Raw genomic sequence first — 14771 nt, 5'->3', positions numbered from 1 at the left:
ACACATGCTAGGCAAGTGCTCTGCCACTGAGCCACCACCTCAGCCCAAAGAGTTTGTTTCAAAATAAAAAATAAAAAGGGCTGGGGATGTAGCTCAGGAGTAGGGCACCCCTGGGTTCCATCCCTGGTCCGGTGCCTGGGGCAGGGAGACTGGATGACTTTCCTATCTGTCCCAGTACTAGGGATGGAACCCAGGGGTGCTGAGCTGGAGTTAGGGTTAGGGTTAGGGTTCAGTTGCCTAAGCTGGCCCTGAACCTCCGGAGGAACAGGGACCACAGCTGTGTGCCAGCACGCCTGGCTCTCACTCATGTGTCTGCCTGGAGCTGGCCAGGCCCAGCCCTGCCCTCCCTGGGCTGCTGCCAACATTGACCTCTGAAGTCCTCACTGGCCGCCCATCATGTAGGGTTCTCAGGAAAATCCACGCCCTCAGCCACAGTCTGGGGCAGAGCCCTGCGGAGACAACTGCTGGGGTGTTGGGAGGTGCCAGAGGCTTGTGCAGGCCAGGGGTGGGTCCTCAGGGTGACCCGAGCTGTGACCCCACCCCCAGGGCAAGGGCCTGGTGCATTCTGGGTAAGCACCCCTTGTTCCAGACGACCACATCCCCCCAAAGAGACCTGGGCAGCACTTGGCAAAGGACAAAGACCACACGAATCCGAAAGCCCTTGAATTCAACTTTTTTTATTATTTTTTTCTTTTTAATGTCATGCAATAATTCACAGTCCCAAGCCCACGGTTCTCAAACAAGGTAGGAAAGAAGGAAACAAGAAGCCAGGGAATGGTGGTGGTGGGTTTTTTTTTTTTCCGTTTTGTTTTTTTCTCTTTTGTTATTTCAAGCAGGACCAAATGTCAGAAAAAAATGCTTCTTTTTCTCAATCATTAATTTTTTTTGTCCTTTTTAAAATTGTTTATTGTTATTATTTTTCTTTAGATTGACTTCTGCAGGCAGTAATAGGAGGGTTTGGTTTCACCAGCAAGCACTCCTGTGTGTGGCTGAGGGAGTGTGATGTGTCCCGTCTGCGTGGGGCTCTGGGGTCCATCTTCCTTGTGTCCTCGCCACAGCAGCCACCAGCATTCAGTCACCAGGGAAAGGATTCAATTGAGATGATAAAACTCATCAATAGAAGCGATTTGTTTTCTCCCCGTTTTTCTTTTAAAAATGTTGTTGTTGTTGTTATTATTATTTTTTTTTTGTTTTTTTCCCGTTTTCCCCAAAGTTCTCCAAAAAGGGCTGAGTGTTTGGAACCCCTTGGCTGTGGTTGGTCTGTCTTCGGCCGGCCCAGAGCCCCTGGCCGGGGGAGGTCAGGGCTGGGGGGCCGTCGATGCCCGGGAGGGTCTTTTCTGGCCGAGGGGTTTGTGGGACCCCCTCGCGGCCCAGCCCTGGCCCCGAGGCTGGGGTCTTCCATCGGGCGGGTCCTCTGGGCAGCTGGCGCGAGGCGGCCCGGGCCGGCGGCTCCTCCCGGCGGGGTGTGTGCGTGGGGTGCGTGGGGGCGCCGGGCGGGTGAGGGGCCACCTCGCCCGGACTTAGCACCAATCGTCGTCGCTCTCGCTGTAGGGCTCGTGCAGGCCTTTCCGGGAGCCCGGCCCTCGGGGCCTGGCCACCCCGTGGACCGGGTAGTAGCCGTTGGGGAGTCTCCGGTGGCGGGAAGGCGAGGCGCAGGCGGGGCCGTGGGCCCGGGGAGTCCTGGGCGATCGCCCGGCGGCGCCCGAGGACGTGTGTCGTGGGAGGGGTGGCGCGTCGTAGGGCCCGGCCATGGCCTCCTCGCCGATGCCGCCGCCGCCCGGGCCATCGGCCTCGTCGTAGTCAGAGCCCCGGTAGTAGCCGTGGTGCCGGGGACCCGGGGGTCCCTCGGACATGTGCGGACCCGACGTCGGCCACCGGGACCCTCCGTGGCGACAGGCCCTGGGGGACTCGCTCCTGGCAGGGCCCGGAGCTCGCCGCTCCATCCCGGGCGAGCGGCTGCTGCCGTGGCCCCCAGTGGCCGGCCGCTCCCCGGCCAGCGGCTCGGCGGCGGGGCCCGGGTACCTCCGAGGGCCGCTGGTGGCCGCCCGGCCGGGCCTGGCCACCGCCTGCTGCTGCTGCTGCTGCGGGGGGCCCGGGGCGCCGGCCTTACGGATCACGGGGGAATAGGACACGTGTGGCCGGGGAGTGGAGGGGGTCTGGGGGAGCTGGCGGCGTCCCCGCCGTGGAGTGCTGGTACCAGATGTTGAGGGGGCTGGGCTTCCACTGACCGAACTACTGCCCTACACGAAAATTGAAACAAAGGAAATCAAAACAAAAGATACAACAAAATCAACCAGGAGGAGACGGGAGGAGACACAGGAGGGGGGGAGGGGAGGGCAACGGAAACCGAACGGGACAGGAGAGGGTCCGGGAGGAGGAGGGGACACAGGACATCCGAATGGAAAAAAAGGAGAAAAGCCACAGCCACAGGGAGGGGGAGACAGGAGGGGGTCAAAACCAACACAACAAAGTGAGAAGAGAAATGAGAGATGGAGTTTTGTAAGTTTCGGGGTTAAAACAGCAGAAGTTTCAAAAATTACTCACAGGCGTCCATAGGACAGAAATCATAATCGAAACAAAAAGGGAAGCCGGGTTAAAGGAAAGCGGGAGGCGGGGCAGCGCGGGCGGGACGCGGGGACCGACCGCGCGGGTCCTGGGCGCCTACGCGCCCGCAACCAAGGAGGGAGCGGCGGCGGCGGGGCTGCGGCGGGGCGGGCGAGGGAGCCGGGTCAGGGCGCAGGGCCACCCCCGCCCGGGGCCCTGGGCTCCAGGAGGCAGCGTGTGCCGGTCGGGACCTGCCCGGGTGGCCGTGGCTGGGGGGCCGGTCCCCGCCTGCGGTTGCCGCGTGCCACACCCACCTGCCGGTGCGCCATGTGCTCTCGGCCCTCGCTGGGAGAGCGGGACCAGCGCTGGTCCCGCGCCCTGGCCCGACCGTGGTCCGGCCGCTCCTGGGCGTAGCGCTCCTTGTCGGGGGGCGGGGGGTGGTGGTGGTGGTGGTGGTGGTGGTGTTGCCGATGCTTCCGGTCCTTGGGTCGGCCCCGTTCCTGGTCCCGCTCTTTGGAAGGCAGGTCCCCGGATTGGGTGGTCATGCTCAGGTCGGTTCCCAAGCCTGGGCCGGGAACACAGAAGGACAGACCCCAGGTAGCCTTGGGGCATGGCAGGGTGTGCACACAGGAGCCCAGCCGGGGTCCAGGGGCCCTAGAGAGAGCCCTGGCGACAGCCAAGGCCGGTTGGGATTCCGGTCCCTGCACTCTTTGCAGCGGTGCCTGTCCCCTGTCCAGGCTTGTCCCTCTCCACCTCCTCCGCCCGGTGGAGTCCCTGCGGCAGCCCACCTGTGTCCACGTCCGTGTAGCGGCCCAGGGAGCGCTCAGAGGCGCGGTGGCCACGGTCCCGGCGGCGCTGGTGGTGCCGCTGGTTCTCCTCTGGGGGGACCCTCTCCAGGGAGTAGTCGTCCAGGCGCCGAGCCTTGGGGCCCAGCACCGATGCTGAGCGCTTCATGGGGCTGGTGTCGGAGATGGTCTGGGGTTGGGGGACAGGCCGTGGGCTGGAGTCAGAGGCCAGCACTGAGAAGTGCCATCCTTTCCCACCCCGTCCTGGCAGGCTGGCTGGTGCAGGGCCATCTGAGACTGGGGTGTGGCCATCTGGGGAGTGGGTCCAGGGGTGCGCTAGGGTCCTGGACACAGGCTGGCTAGGTGCGGTGAGAGCGGAGCCCTGGGAACTCCTCTGTCCTCTTTCCAGGTCCACTGGCCCCTCACTGCGCCACTGATTCTTAGGACCCACAGCCCTGGGGGCCCAGCCAGGGTGGGCAGGTGGACGAAGGGAAGCACTGTCCCCCTACAGGGTGCAAGCCTGGGAGCCCTGGGCTGCAGGTCCACACCTGCCCTCCAGGGATGGAGAGGAGCCAGGTTCCCCGGGCCCAGCTCAACTCAGCACCTCGCTGGCCCAGGGGCCACTATCTTCTGACCCCTTGACCCTGGTGCCAGCTGCCCAGGTCCAGGCTAGGGGCTGCCCTGGCACTCGAGGCCCTGTGATCCCCATCCTTGGCCTCACTCGCTGCACCCCTGGGTCAAGCGCTGACCCGTGCAGGGCCTGTGATTCTCTGTGGCCGGCGGAAGACAGCAGCAGGGACATGGCGTGGACCCCACCCTCACGCAGGACCCGCCTGCTTGCTGCTGGACGCCCTGCCCTAGGCGGGGGCTGTGAAGGACTCAGACTGCAGGGCTGGGGTCCACGGTGGAGCTGGAGGACGACCCCCAGAGAGAGGGGCCGGCGGGGGGCTGTGACGAGGGGAGTGGGGGATGGCCCCGCACACACAGGACACACACATGAGGAGAGGGCTCCATGGGGGAGGGTGTGGTCTGCAAAGAAAGGTGGGGCCAGGCGGCCAGAGATGGGGAGTGCCCCAGGGGCTGGGGAGGAAGAGGGGCCGCAGCCCAGCTGGGCCGCAGGGCGTACATACACTGAGGTCATTCCCACGTGGCCGGCCCCTTCTCCTCTGTCACAGCCCCACGGGATGGTGCACACAGAAAGAACAGAAAGAAGAAAATAAATATAAAAGGCAGGGAGGAGGGGGTGGAGGGCGGAGCATGGAGAGGTGTGAGGAGGGGGGTCAGGTCCTGGTGAGCAGGCCGCTGGCTGTCCCCAGCAGGTACAGAGACAGACACACAGACAGATGGCAGAGGCACGACACCAACAGAGGGGGCGGCTGGCCACAGGCCCCTGCCCATGCAGTGCCCTGGCCCTGGCTCCCGGGGAGGCCCCCAGCTTCCAGGGGGGCCCCAGCTGCCCCGCCCGGTCTTCTCTGGGGCCCAGCAGCCACGTCCCAGTCCAGGGACCGGGCAGCCACATGCAGCACAGGGCCTCGCACCCAGCCTCACAGCCACCAGAGGCCAGGCCCTAGGGCCACCCTGGCCCCGCTAGGCACAGCACAGCCTGCGCCGGGTGCAGACAGCCACAGCACAGCACTGAAGCTCCCCAGCCAGACATGCCGCCCGCCACCCGCAGCTCCCGCCCGCAGCCGCCAGGGGCGCTGCCCTGCACTCCAGCCGCACTTGGAAAGCCCGCAGGCAGCCCGCCATGCTGCTGGCCTCTGCCCTCCTCGGGAGGGCGGTGGGATGGTCCCTCCTGCCTCCCCGCGAGTGAGCCCAGCCGCGGGGCAAACGGCCACGCAGACACACGCAGCAGGCACACGCTGCCCCGCAGCCGCACGGAGACCCGACAGGGACACGCCCGCAGTTGCCCACACCCCCAGCCCTGCCTCCCCGGACCGCCCATGCCAGACCCACGAGTGTGCGTGCCCGGCACACGCCACGCACAAGTGAGTGTGCTGGTGTGCACGCATGTGGGGTGTATGAGGTGCGGGTGTGAGGTGTGCATGCAAGGTGTGTGCACGTGAGGTGCGGGTGCATGAGGTGTGTAAGGTGCATGTGCATGAGGTGTGAGGGTGCGTGAGGTGCACGTGCGTGAGTGGGTGTTTGAGGGGTGGGTGTGTGAGGTGCGCAGGTGTGAGGTGGAGGTGTGAGGTGCGCGTGCTTGAGGTGTGGGTGCTTGAGGTGCATAAGGTGCGTGTGTTAGAGTTGCGTGAGTGAAGGGCGGGTGCGTGAGGTGCGCGTGTGAGGTGCGCGTTCATGGGTGCGCGTGTGAGGGGTGGGTACGTGGGGTGCGCAGGTGTGAAGTGTGGGTGCGTGAGGTATGCAGGTGTCAGGTGTGAGGTGCACGTGTGTGAGGTGCATGTGTAAGGTGCGTGTGCGTGAGTTGCGCGTGTTAGTTGCGCGCGTGAAGGGCGGGTGCGTGAGGTGCATGTGTATGAGGTGTGCGTGAGGTGCTGGTGCGTGAAGTGGGAGTGTATGAGGTGCGTGTGTGAGGTGCGTGTGCGTGAGGTGCGTGGAATTTCGGGGTGCGCGTGCTGGGTTTTCCCCAGTGCTGGGAGGGAACCCGGGGCGTGTGCGGGGCCAGGCGGCGGCACGAGGGCCACGCCCAGCCCCGTAGTGGCCTGGGCTTGTCGTTGGGGACTGAGCCCGCGGCTCCACCCCGTGCTGCACTGCGGCCCTCCCTCAGGTTTTCAGAGCCCAGGGCGGCCTTGAACTTGGATCCTCCCAGCACAGGGCCGGCTCCGAGCAGGGCGGTGCCCCCTGGGCCATGGCTTCCGGAGGGCAGCTCTCCCGGCTGCGGCCCTTCCCTCTCTGTCCCCAGCAGGGCAGAGGAGAACCACTGGCCGCGGCCACCAAGCTCACCCCAGGGCCCTCCCCTTCCTGGCTCCACCAGGGGGGCCAAGGGCCAGGCCCGTCAGGGGCTCTCGGTGAGGCCAGCGTGGGGGCTGCAGGAGGGGGCTGCCCGCACGGTGCTTTGCGGTGGCCCCGCTGGGGCGGTGAAAGCCCTCACCTGGTTCTCGGCCGGGAGGCGGGGCATGGAGGCGGCGCGGGCCTGGCCTTCCATGGGGAGGTAGTGCTCGCTGTCCGAGTAGCCATCGGTGCCCATCTCGCGCATCTCCACCGACTGCGGGGGCAGAGGGCAGGGCCTGGTTAGCCCCGGGGCCTGACACGGGGCCCCAGGGAAGGCTCGGTGTCTGTGGGGGGTGCCTGCTGCAGGCGCCGCGACCTGGGACCCGTGGGGGCAGGGGCACCTGAGAGCTGGGCTGACTGTTGGGCAGGTCCGCCGGGGGCCCTCGCTCTGGGCTCCACGTGCCCGTCTTCTGGAACATCTCCTGGGCCCGCTGCGTCACCCAGGATGGACTCTCCTTGATGCCGCCTTCATGAGCCATCCTGTGGGGGACACAGAGGCAGGTGGGCGGGGCACTCAGGGGTTCTGCCTGGGCGCTGGCACCTCACTGCCCCCCCCACTCTGGCCAGACCCACACTCACAGGCTGACTCCGGGGTCCAGCTGGGTGGAGGGGAGGGCATTCTGGCCGGGTCCCCCCTCCTGTGACGGGGACGGGGGCTCCATGCGCTGGAACATGAGAGGGGTCCGGTTCTGGGGGGCAGAGAGCAACATGTGTGCACAGGGGCAGGGACAGGGTGGGGACGGAGGAGGGGAACGGAGGCTCAGGCTGTGGGCGAGGCTGGGCTGAGCAGAGCAGGGGGAGGCTTTGGAGGGGGTGCTTAGACCCCACCCTGCAACATTCCAGAAGTCCCCCACCACTTTTTTGCAGTGTCGGGGGTGGAACCCTGGGCCTGCTGATCAGTCACTCAGGTCTGATCCACCTGGACTCCTCCACTCCCCAGCCGGCCCCGCCCTGGCCTCTGCCCGGCACCTGGCACCTGGAGCAGCCCAGCCCTCCCGGCTCCCCCACCTTAGTGCCCGGAGGGTGTCCATGGGCTAGACCTGGGCCCTCCGCTGTGCAGCACCCTTCCAGCTCCCCTCTCAGTTGGGACAAAACTGAGTGTCCCCTCCATCTCTGAGCTCTGCCCTGTGACTCCAGCCCAATGTCCCCCTGGCTCACCGTCCTCTGCCCCTCTCCGTCCTCCTCGTCCTCCAGCCTCAGCCTTTGCACTGTCTCTTCCCTCTGCCGAGGACGCTGTTCCCTGGGTACCAGCCTGCTCCTGCCGTCCTCCCTCCCTGCCTTCCGGTCTCCAGGCCCCACCTGCGTGGCTCCAACACCGCTCCCCTCTTCTCCCCTCTTCAGGTCCGCAGGGCCCTCATTATTTGCCACCATGAGATGTGCTTAGTCACTTGCTGCTGTTGGTGGGTCCCCACCTAGAACGGCTGGAATCTGGTCTGTTCTGCTCCCATCTGCAACCCCCCGGTGACCGATGACCCCGAGCACTGGGGACAGCACCCAACACCCAGTGACCTTCAGCAAGTGCTGGTGGAGGGGACGAATTGTCCAGGCTGCATTTCCTTGAGATGGCCCTGCTTGGCAGTGACCTGCCCTAGTTCTGGTTGGTTCCCATGGTAACAAGCCAGCCCCTGTCTTCCAGCTTGGGTGTCCCCAGGGCGATGGCCGCTGGTACCTGCTCCTCGCGCATGGCCTGCAGCTTCTTGGCCTTGCTTTGCCGGTAATACTCCATGATCATCATGGCTGCGTAGATCTTCCCCACCGTCAGGTCCGTGGCTGGGGGCACAGGAGAGCTCAGGTGCCGCCCGCCCCTCCTGGCTCCGCCCCCACTGTGCTGGGGGTCCCGGCCCAGGGTGGGCTCGGCTCTTACATTTGTGAGGTGTGACCAGCAGGTCCAGCGTCTTCTGGGACAGGTTTGGCCAGATGGCCATCATCTCCTTCCGCAGCTCTGCGTCCATCTGCTGCTTGTCGGCCCCACCTGCAGTGTGGGCGCAACAGATGCTGACCGCCTCCCCGGCACCAGCAGCCTCTGGGGCAGCTGCCAAGCCACAGCTCCCTAGAGTGTGGCCACAGCCACTGTGATCCCAGAGGAAGTCCTGGTCCTCGGCAGGGCCAGGGCTGGGGGACGGCTTTGTAGGGACAGTCCAGTGCTGCAAGGGGCTGGGTCAGCTGAGGGCCCAGTCCTGGCTGCCACTCTCACCAAGTGCCTGGCTAAGTCGCTAGACTCTCCTCTCTCTGTGCAGGGGATGGAACCCAGAGCCTTCTGCCACCGAGCCACACCCAGCCTCTGCACGTGCACCGTTAGGAACCTCAGTTACTTCATCTGAGAATGGGGTGGCAAGGGTCCCTAATCTGTCTGGCTGAGGACCAAGGGAGTTAATGTGCGTCCAGCCCTCGGACAGCGTCTCCCCCAGGGTCAGTACTGCAGCTCTATCCTTTGAACGTGGGCCACCCCCTCTCAAGCCCCTGTTGGAACCCAGTTCCTCTTGTGAGGTGTGAGGACTACAGTCTGGAGGGGCCACGAGGGCTCTGTCCCTGGATTGGATCCTGAGGCTTGGAGAGGGAAAGGGCAGACAGCAAAGACACACAGCCTCGGGTACTACCCGTCTCTCTCCATGTGATTGGTGCCTGGGACTCTGATAACCAGAAGGCCCTCACCAAACGAGGTCCCCTGATGCCGGACCTTCCATACCTTGAGCCAAAATTTTTTTTTTTTAGTGCTGGGATGGAACCCAGGGCCTCACGCAAGCTAGGCCAGGGCTCTACAACTGAGCTGCACCCTGGCGCTAGAAGGGCCTTTTTGCTAACGCGCAGGTGAAACTCAAAGCTCAGATCTATTTTGGAGCAAGGACACTGAAGCCAGGGACAGTTGAACTGCTGCCCCACCCCGCCTCCTCGGACCTGGGCTGGCTCCGGCTCCCGCTGTCTACTCCGCCTGCCGCCACCAGAGGGCGCCGCGAGCACCTGCGTCAGGCCCCACTCGGGCGGAGCGCCCGAATTCTCAGGCCAGGCTCACGGTTCCCTGCCTGCTCTGTCCTCAGTCCCGCGGCTCCTCCTCACTCCCCTTCAGCCGCACCGACCTCCCCACTGCTCCTTAAATGTGCCCGGCATGCTCCTGCCTCAGGCCGTTCCATGATCCTTGTGCGGCGTGCTTTCTGTGCTAGGACAGTTTCCTAAGAAAATCTGCGTGGCCCCCTCTCTCCGCTCCTCCTGCAGCGGTCTGCTCAGATCCTCTGCCGAAGAGGCCTAGGGGACCTCGGTCACCAAGCACCGTCCCCCCACCCATCGCTTTCTATTGACTTCGGCTTTCTCTTTTGACTTAAGTGGTTGTCCCCTATATCACCGCGAGAGGGCGCGCGCACGCCCGTTTTCACCCCTTTCTTTTTGGACTCAGGGTCTCGCTCTGTTGCCCACGCGGGCAACTAACTCCTGGCTCCAGTGATCCTGCTGCCTCAGCCTCCCCGGTGGCTGGCACCACAGGCGTGCAGCACCGCACCTCGCCCCTGGCTTCCCTTTCTTTTCTCTCGTGGCACAGGGTCTAGGGATGTGGAGTTCTGGGGTCCCTGGGCGGATCCTCCGGTTGGGAGGTGGAGACCACTGGTGATGACCTGGGATCCCCGTGGCGTGGGAACCTTTTCTTCTTCCTTTCTCTTTGCAGAGCTGGGGCTTGAACCCAGGAATGCTCCTCCACTGGCTGCACTCCCGGCCTCCTTTTTTCTTTTAAGACAGGGTCTCGCTAAGGCGCTGAGGCTGGCCTGGAACCTGAGATCCTCCTGCCTCGGCCTCCTGAGCTACTGGAATTACAGGTGGGCACCAGCGCCCTGCCCTTAGGAGGATTTTAAATGTTCCCAACACAAAGAAACCACAGGCGCTGGGGGCACTGGGTGCTGACTGCCCTGATCTGATCACGCACGACACACCCTGATCTATCCCCTGCACACCGCACCTCACAGACACCTGTAATTATTACATGTCAACTTAAAATAAGATGAACTGGGGCGGGGCTGGGGCTCAGGGGTAGAGCGCTCGCCTAGCACGTGCGAGGCCCTGGGCTCCATCCTCAGACCCCATAGAAATCAATCAATCAATAAAGGTATAAAATTATAAAAAGAAATATACTACAAACATGTTTCTAGTTTCTCTGGGAGAGAAGGAACCATCTGCTAGGAGGGGCTGAACTGCGTCCCCGTCCCCTGCCAAGTTCCCACGGTGCAGCCCTCACCACCACCATGGCTGTGGCTGGAGCCTCAGCGAGGTCAGTGGGGCCCTAGGAGGGCAGCTGGCGTCCTGGACAAAGGGGCCGGGGAGGGTGGCCCCTGGGCGCCAAGGCTAAGGCTGAGGACAAGCCTGCGGCCACCCTCGTCCATTGCAGCCACCCAGTGTGTGGTCCTGGTGGCCTGAGCAGACAAACACCTGCGCTCAGGCCAGAGCAGGGCCTCTGACCTCGCCAGCCAGGACGCTGGGCACGATCCTGGCTGAGGCACCTGGAGCCGTGGGTGCTGAGCGGCCTCCCTGCAGGAAGCACCACCCTGCCCACGTGGAGACCCAGGCCGTGGCAGGCCTGCCAGGTGTCCCTGGGTCAGAATGCCCTCGATGGGAACCACCCGTCCCTCTGCCCAGTGGCTCTGGGCTGCACTCAGGCTGAGAAAAGCATGGTGTGGCCTCTGCGAGGTGGCGGGTTCGTGTGAGGCTGCCTTGGGCTTGCTCCTTCTTGGGTACAGAACTGCTGGCACTGGTGATCCCGCAGCAGGAGGTCCCTGGCAGGTGGGCAGCAGTCACCCCAGCTGGCTGCCTCAGGTGCTGCCCTAGGGGTCTGCCTCCTGTCTCCCCCGCGTGGTCAGCTGGACCCCACCTCATGGCTGCAGGTGCCCCTGTGTGGGGAACGCAGAGCCACCTCTCGGGGTTCGACACACAGAGGCCACTCCATGCAGTGACAACCAAGAAGGTCCCTGGACACTGGCCAGTGTCCTTGAGGGCGGAACTGCCTCTGCCTCTGAACCTGGACCCCACCTCCCCCGTTCTTCTCGCCGTAGTGCTTGTCACCCTCTAGCTGTTAACTCTACTTGGTGGCTTCTGGGACCCAGGCCTGCAGATTGCCCCTCCACCAGGTGGCTGGCCGGCTCCTGCCTCAGCCGCAGTGTGTATTGGCCCCTTTCTCCTCGCTGCCTGGGGACAGGGGGTCGCTATCCCCTGTGGTATCCCAAATGCTGAGGGCAGGGCTGGGCACACAGCAGGTGCTCGACTAATGCTTTTGCTCAGAGCCACCATCACGGTCGCCAGTGGGGGCCCCAGACAGGGTGCCAGGAAGCCAGGGCCAGCCGAGGCTCCCGGCTAGGAGCTCTTCCAAGGACAAGGCAAGGGCGGCCTTGCCTTGGGAATGCCCTGTGCGGGGGAGGACGGTGTGGCCACCAGGAGCTCTGGCCCCTGTTACTGCCCCGCCCGGAGCTCCTGTCCCCCAGGAGACCACACTGCTGCCCATCAGGGTCAGCGCCCTCCAGGGGCAGCCAGGGCTGCGGGTTTACATCTCCCCAGGCAGGTGGCGGCTCTGCCCTCTTGGCCTGGGGCAGAGGGAGGCCTGAGTCCCTCAGGAGGAGGCCCCGGGTCCAACGTAACATCTAGGACCCAGGGAGGACGGGGGAATGGCCTTTTCCAGATTCTCCTGGACAGACACAGAGAAGACAGGGACCGAGGCAGAGGGACAGAGAGGGTCCCCACCTGCCTCCCCGGTGCACAGGGTGGCGACATCATATCTGAGAACCTGCAAAGTGAGGGGGCTCATCTGTCCCCTGTGGCCTAGGCCAGCAGCAGAGGACGCTCAGGGCCTCCAGGGAGGGGCGGGTGGGTGCCCCACGGCAGGGCGCCCCCATGGCAGGCTCCAGGGAACCCGGAAGAGGCGGCCTCGGTCCTGTGGCCGGGGACTGAAGGCTCCTGGATAAAGTCAGAGACCAGCCCGGCCTGGCCAAGCCCTGGGCTCCGGCCTCCAGGACCCAAGTGTGGAGCTCAGGGCCCTCGGGCGTCTGAGAACCGCCTCCTGACTCAGGGGCGTCCGCGGCCACTAAATCTGGTGGGACTTGAGACTCGCAGCTAAATGAGCTGCTTTTCTGTTTGTTTGTGGGGCTGGGGACCGGACCCAGGGCCCGTGCACCTGGGCAGGCGCCCTGCCGCCGAGCTGTCCCCGGCCCAGCTGCTGTTCTTCATAAGGTTCCCAGCCTCAGGTTATTTCACGACAGTGACAGACATTGGACTAACTCAGGTGGACCGCCCGGGTCTGTGGTCCCCACAGAGGGCGCCCGTGGAGATGAGGCTGGAGGGGTCCCCGCCTCTGCTCCAGAGCCGGGCTCTCCTCCTGGAGGCGGGTGGGTTGAGGCAGCCCCTGGCTGCGTCGGCTCTGTCCTGCCCCACCCCTGCCTCAGGGCCTTTGCGCCTCCCGAGCCTTCTCCCCAGGCTTTTCCCTCAGAACCTTCTTGGGGAGCCCCCCTGTCTACAGCGTTGTCTGGCGCACAGGACAGGACACCCTGAGGGTTTGCGGAAGAGTGCCCGGCGACATCTCGGCCCTGTGCTTGCTTCCCCCTCCTGGCGACCCGTCGGCCCTGCGCTTACCCTTGGCTATCTTGATGTCCAGGGCTGTGCGGATCAGCGCCATGAGGGTGGAGTTGAAGTGGACGGTGTTGTCATCGGCGACGGGCAAATCCATCCGCAGGAGCCTCTACAGAGAACCCGGGGGGAGGGCCGTCACTCTCGGGTCCTCCACGGGGGTCCCCGGAGAGCCACACCCACCCCATCGGGGGACCTCCAGGAGAACTCTGAAGGCCACGGCGGCCCCACGCCCAGCCCCGAGTTTCCCAGTCTCCTCCGGTGGCCGCAGGGAGGGCACGCGGCTCTCCTGCGCGTCCTCGCCCCTCCTCGTCCCGCCGACCTCCCAGGCGCCCGGCCTCAGAGCTCTCCTGGATGGCTCCGTCCCGTCGGACCTCAGAGAGAGCAAAGCCCAGTCCAGCACGTGCAGCAGCCAGCAGAGGGTCCCCGGCACAGTCGCAGGCACCCGCCCCGCCCCTGTACGGCTGGACCCGGGCAGCCCCGCTGGGCACAGGTCACATTCCTCTGGGAGGCAGCAGGCAGGCGCCCCGCGGGTGGGGCAGGCCCCTCGCAGCATGCAGCGAGGTGACACGGAACAGCACAGACAGGCGCATGCAGACGGAATCTCGAGACTCAGTCATAGCTCTGTGGAAAGTGTATCTGGGGCATGGCAGCACCTGGGCTGTGTGCAGCAGGAGGGGACGGGGTGGGGCATTCCCAGGCCCAGGGAAGATGATATTCCCTGTGTCCCAAGCAGGGGCTCTGTCCCCTGCTGAGTGGTGACGGAGGGGGTGTCAGGCTGGTGTGCACCAGCCCAGACAGAGGTGGCACAGATAGGGCTTTGGGATTCACCAGGGATTTCTGATACACATGGACAGGAAACAGGGAAAGAGGGTGGGGGACAGGAAACCTGGGGAAGGAACAAGTGGCGTCTGGGGCAGGTCAGAGAGGGAGGCAGTGGTTAAACACAGAGAGGGTGGGGCTGGGGCTGGGACAGGGGTTTGAGCCTCAGCACCACATAAAAATAAAGGCATTGTGTTGTGTCCATCTACACCTAAAAAATAAATATTAAAAAAATAAAAGAACACAGAGGGGGGCTTGGTGTACAGCTGTGCAGGCTATGCACTGCACAAAGGGCTCCCCATCTCAGAAATCACGGATTTGCATATTTAATATAACAGTTCCTCTCATTAGCATAAAAGTATCTTGGTCTGATCACATCCGTGGCTTCCAACAATTTCCCAGCAGACAAAGTGTTCTGTGGAATGGGCATCCTTTTAAGTTTGCACAAAGGTGCCTTGGAGGCTCTGCATAGACACAGAGCGAGGGGTCTCCTTCCCCCTCTACTGTGCCCACACACACCCTGAGAGAAGGGACAGGAGAAATGGAGCCGGTGTGGTGGTGCACACCTAGAATCCCAGTTGCTCAGAGGCTGAGGCAGGAGGATTGTAAGTTCCAGGCCAGCCCAGGTAGGTTAGTGAGACCATCTCAAAACAAGAAGGCCGGGTGTGGCTCAGAGGCAGGGCACTCTGGGTTCCATCCCCAGTGTGGGGTGGGGGAGCTTGAGGGGGACAGGTAGGGCGGCTGGTCGTGGCCTCCGCTGAGGAGGGGAGGGGGGCTGGCAGACCAGGTGAGAGGGTGGGGGGGGGCTGCGGGAACCACACAGACAGGAGACACGCGGAGGTTAGGTGAGGGTTGGACAGGAAGAGGATGACTGTTCTGGGGGGTGGGGTCTTGCAGGTGTATGTCCCTGAGCTTCTCGAGGATGAGTGGGGGGAACAGAGCGTTTGTCCTGGGGTGCCACGGGAGATTCCAGGGGGGGCCTGGGGCCTGGCCCAGCCGCCTGGCGGCAGCCCCTCACACCCTCAGCAAGCATGCACCCCCCGGTCGGCCACGGCGCCTGCCCGCCCCAGGCCCCGCCAA

General features: G+C 64.2%; 1 protein-coding gene across 1 annotated transcript in view; it reads right to left on the bottom strand.

The window, feature by feature from the left end:
* Nucleotides 1-1520: 1520 nt before the first annotated feature.
* LOC144251595 (voltage-dependent P/Q-type calcium channel subunit alpha-1A-like) overlaps nucleotides 1521-14771 on the bottom strand; it is a 102928-nt gene continuing 89677 nt past the window's right edge. Inside the window, exons 36-45 of the mRNA XM_077794427.1 lie at nucleotides 12876-12981; nucleotides 8146-8253; nucleotides 7951-8051; nucleotides 6861-6970; nucleotides 6623-6761; nucleotides 6382-6495; nucleotides 4460-4495; nucleotides 3333-3519; nucleotides 2859-3109; nucleotides 1521-2240 (exon numbers count right to left, since the gene is read on the bottom strand). Of these exons, the coding sequence (XP_077650553.1) occupies nucleotides 1521-2240; nucleotides 2859-3109; nucleotides 3333-3519; nucleotides 4460-4495; nucleotides 6382-6495; nucleotides 6623-6761; nucleotides 6861-6970; nucleotides 7951-8051; nucleotides 8146-8253; nucleotides 12876-12981 (1872 nt within the window). The remainder of the gene's footprint in view (nucleotides 2241-2858; nucleotides 3110-3332; nucleotides 3520-4459; nucleotides 4496-6381; nucleotides 6496-6622; nucleotides 6762-6860; nucleotides 6971-7950; nucleotides 8052-8145; nucleotides 8254-12875; nucleotides 12982-14771) is intronic.

This window comes from Urocitellus parryii, unplaced genomic scaffold (genome assembly GCF_045843805.1).
Source record: "Urocitellus parryii isolate mUroPar1 unplaced genomic scaffold, mUroPar1.hap1 Scaffold_118, whole genome shotgun sequence".
NCBI classification, from domain to species: domain Eukaryota; kingdom Metazoa; phylum Chordata; class Mammalia; order Rodentia; family Sciuridae; genus Urocitellus; species Urocitellus parryii.
This window is presented reverse-complemented; position numbering and strand designations above follow the sequence as displayed.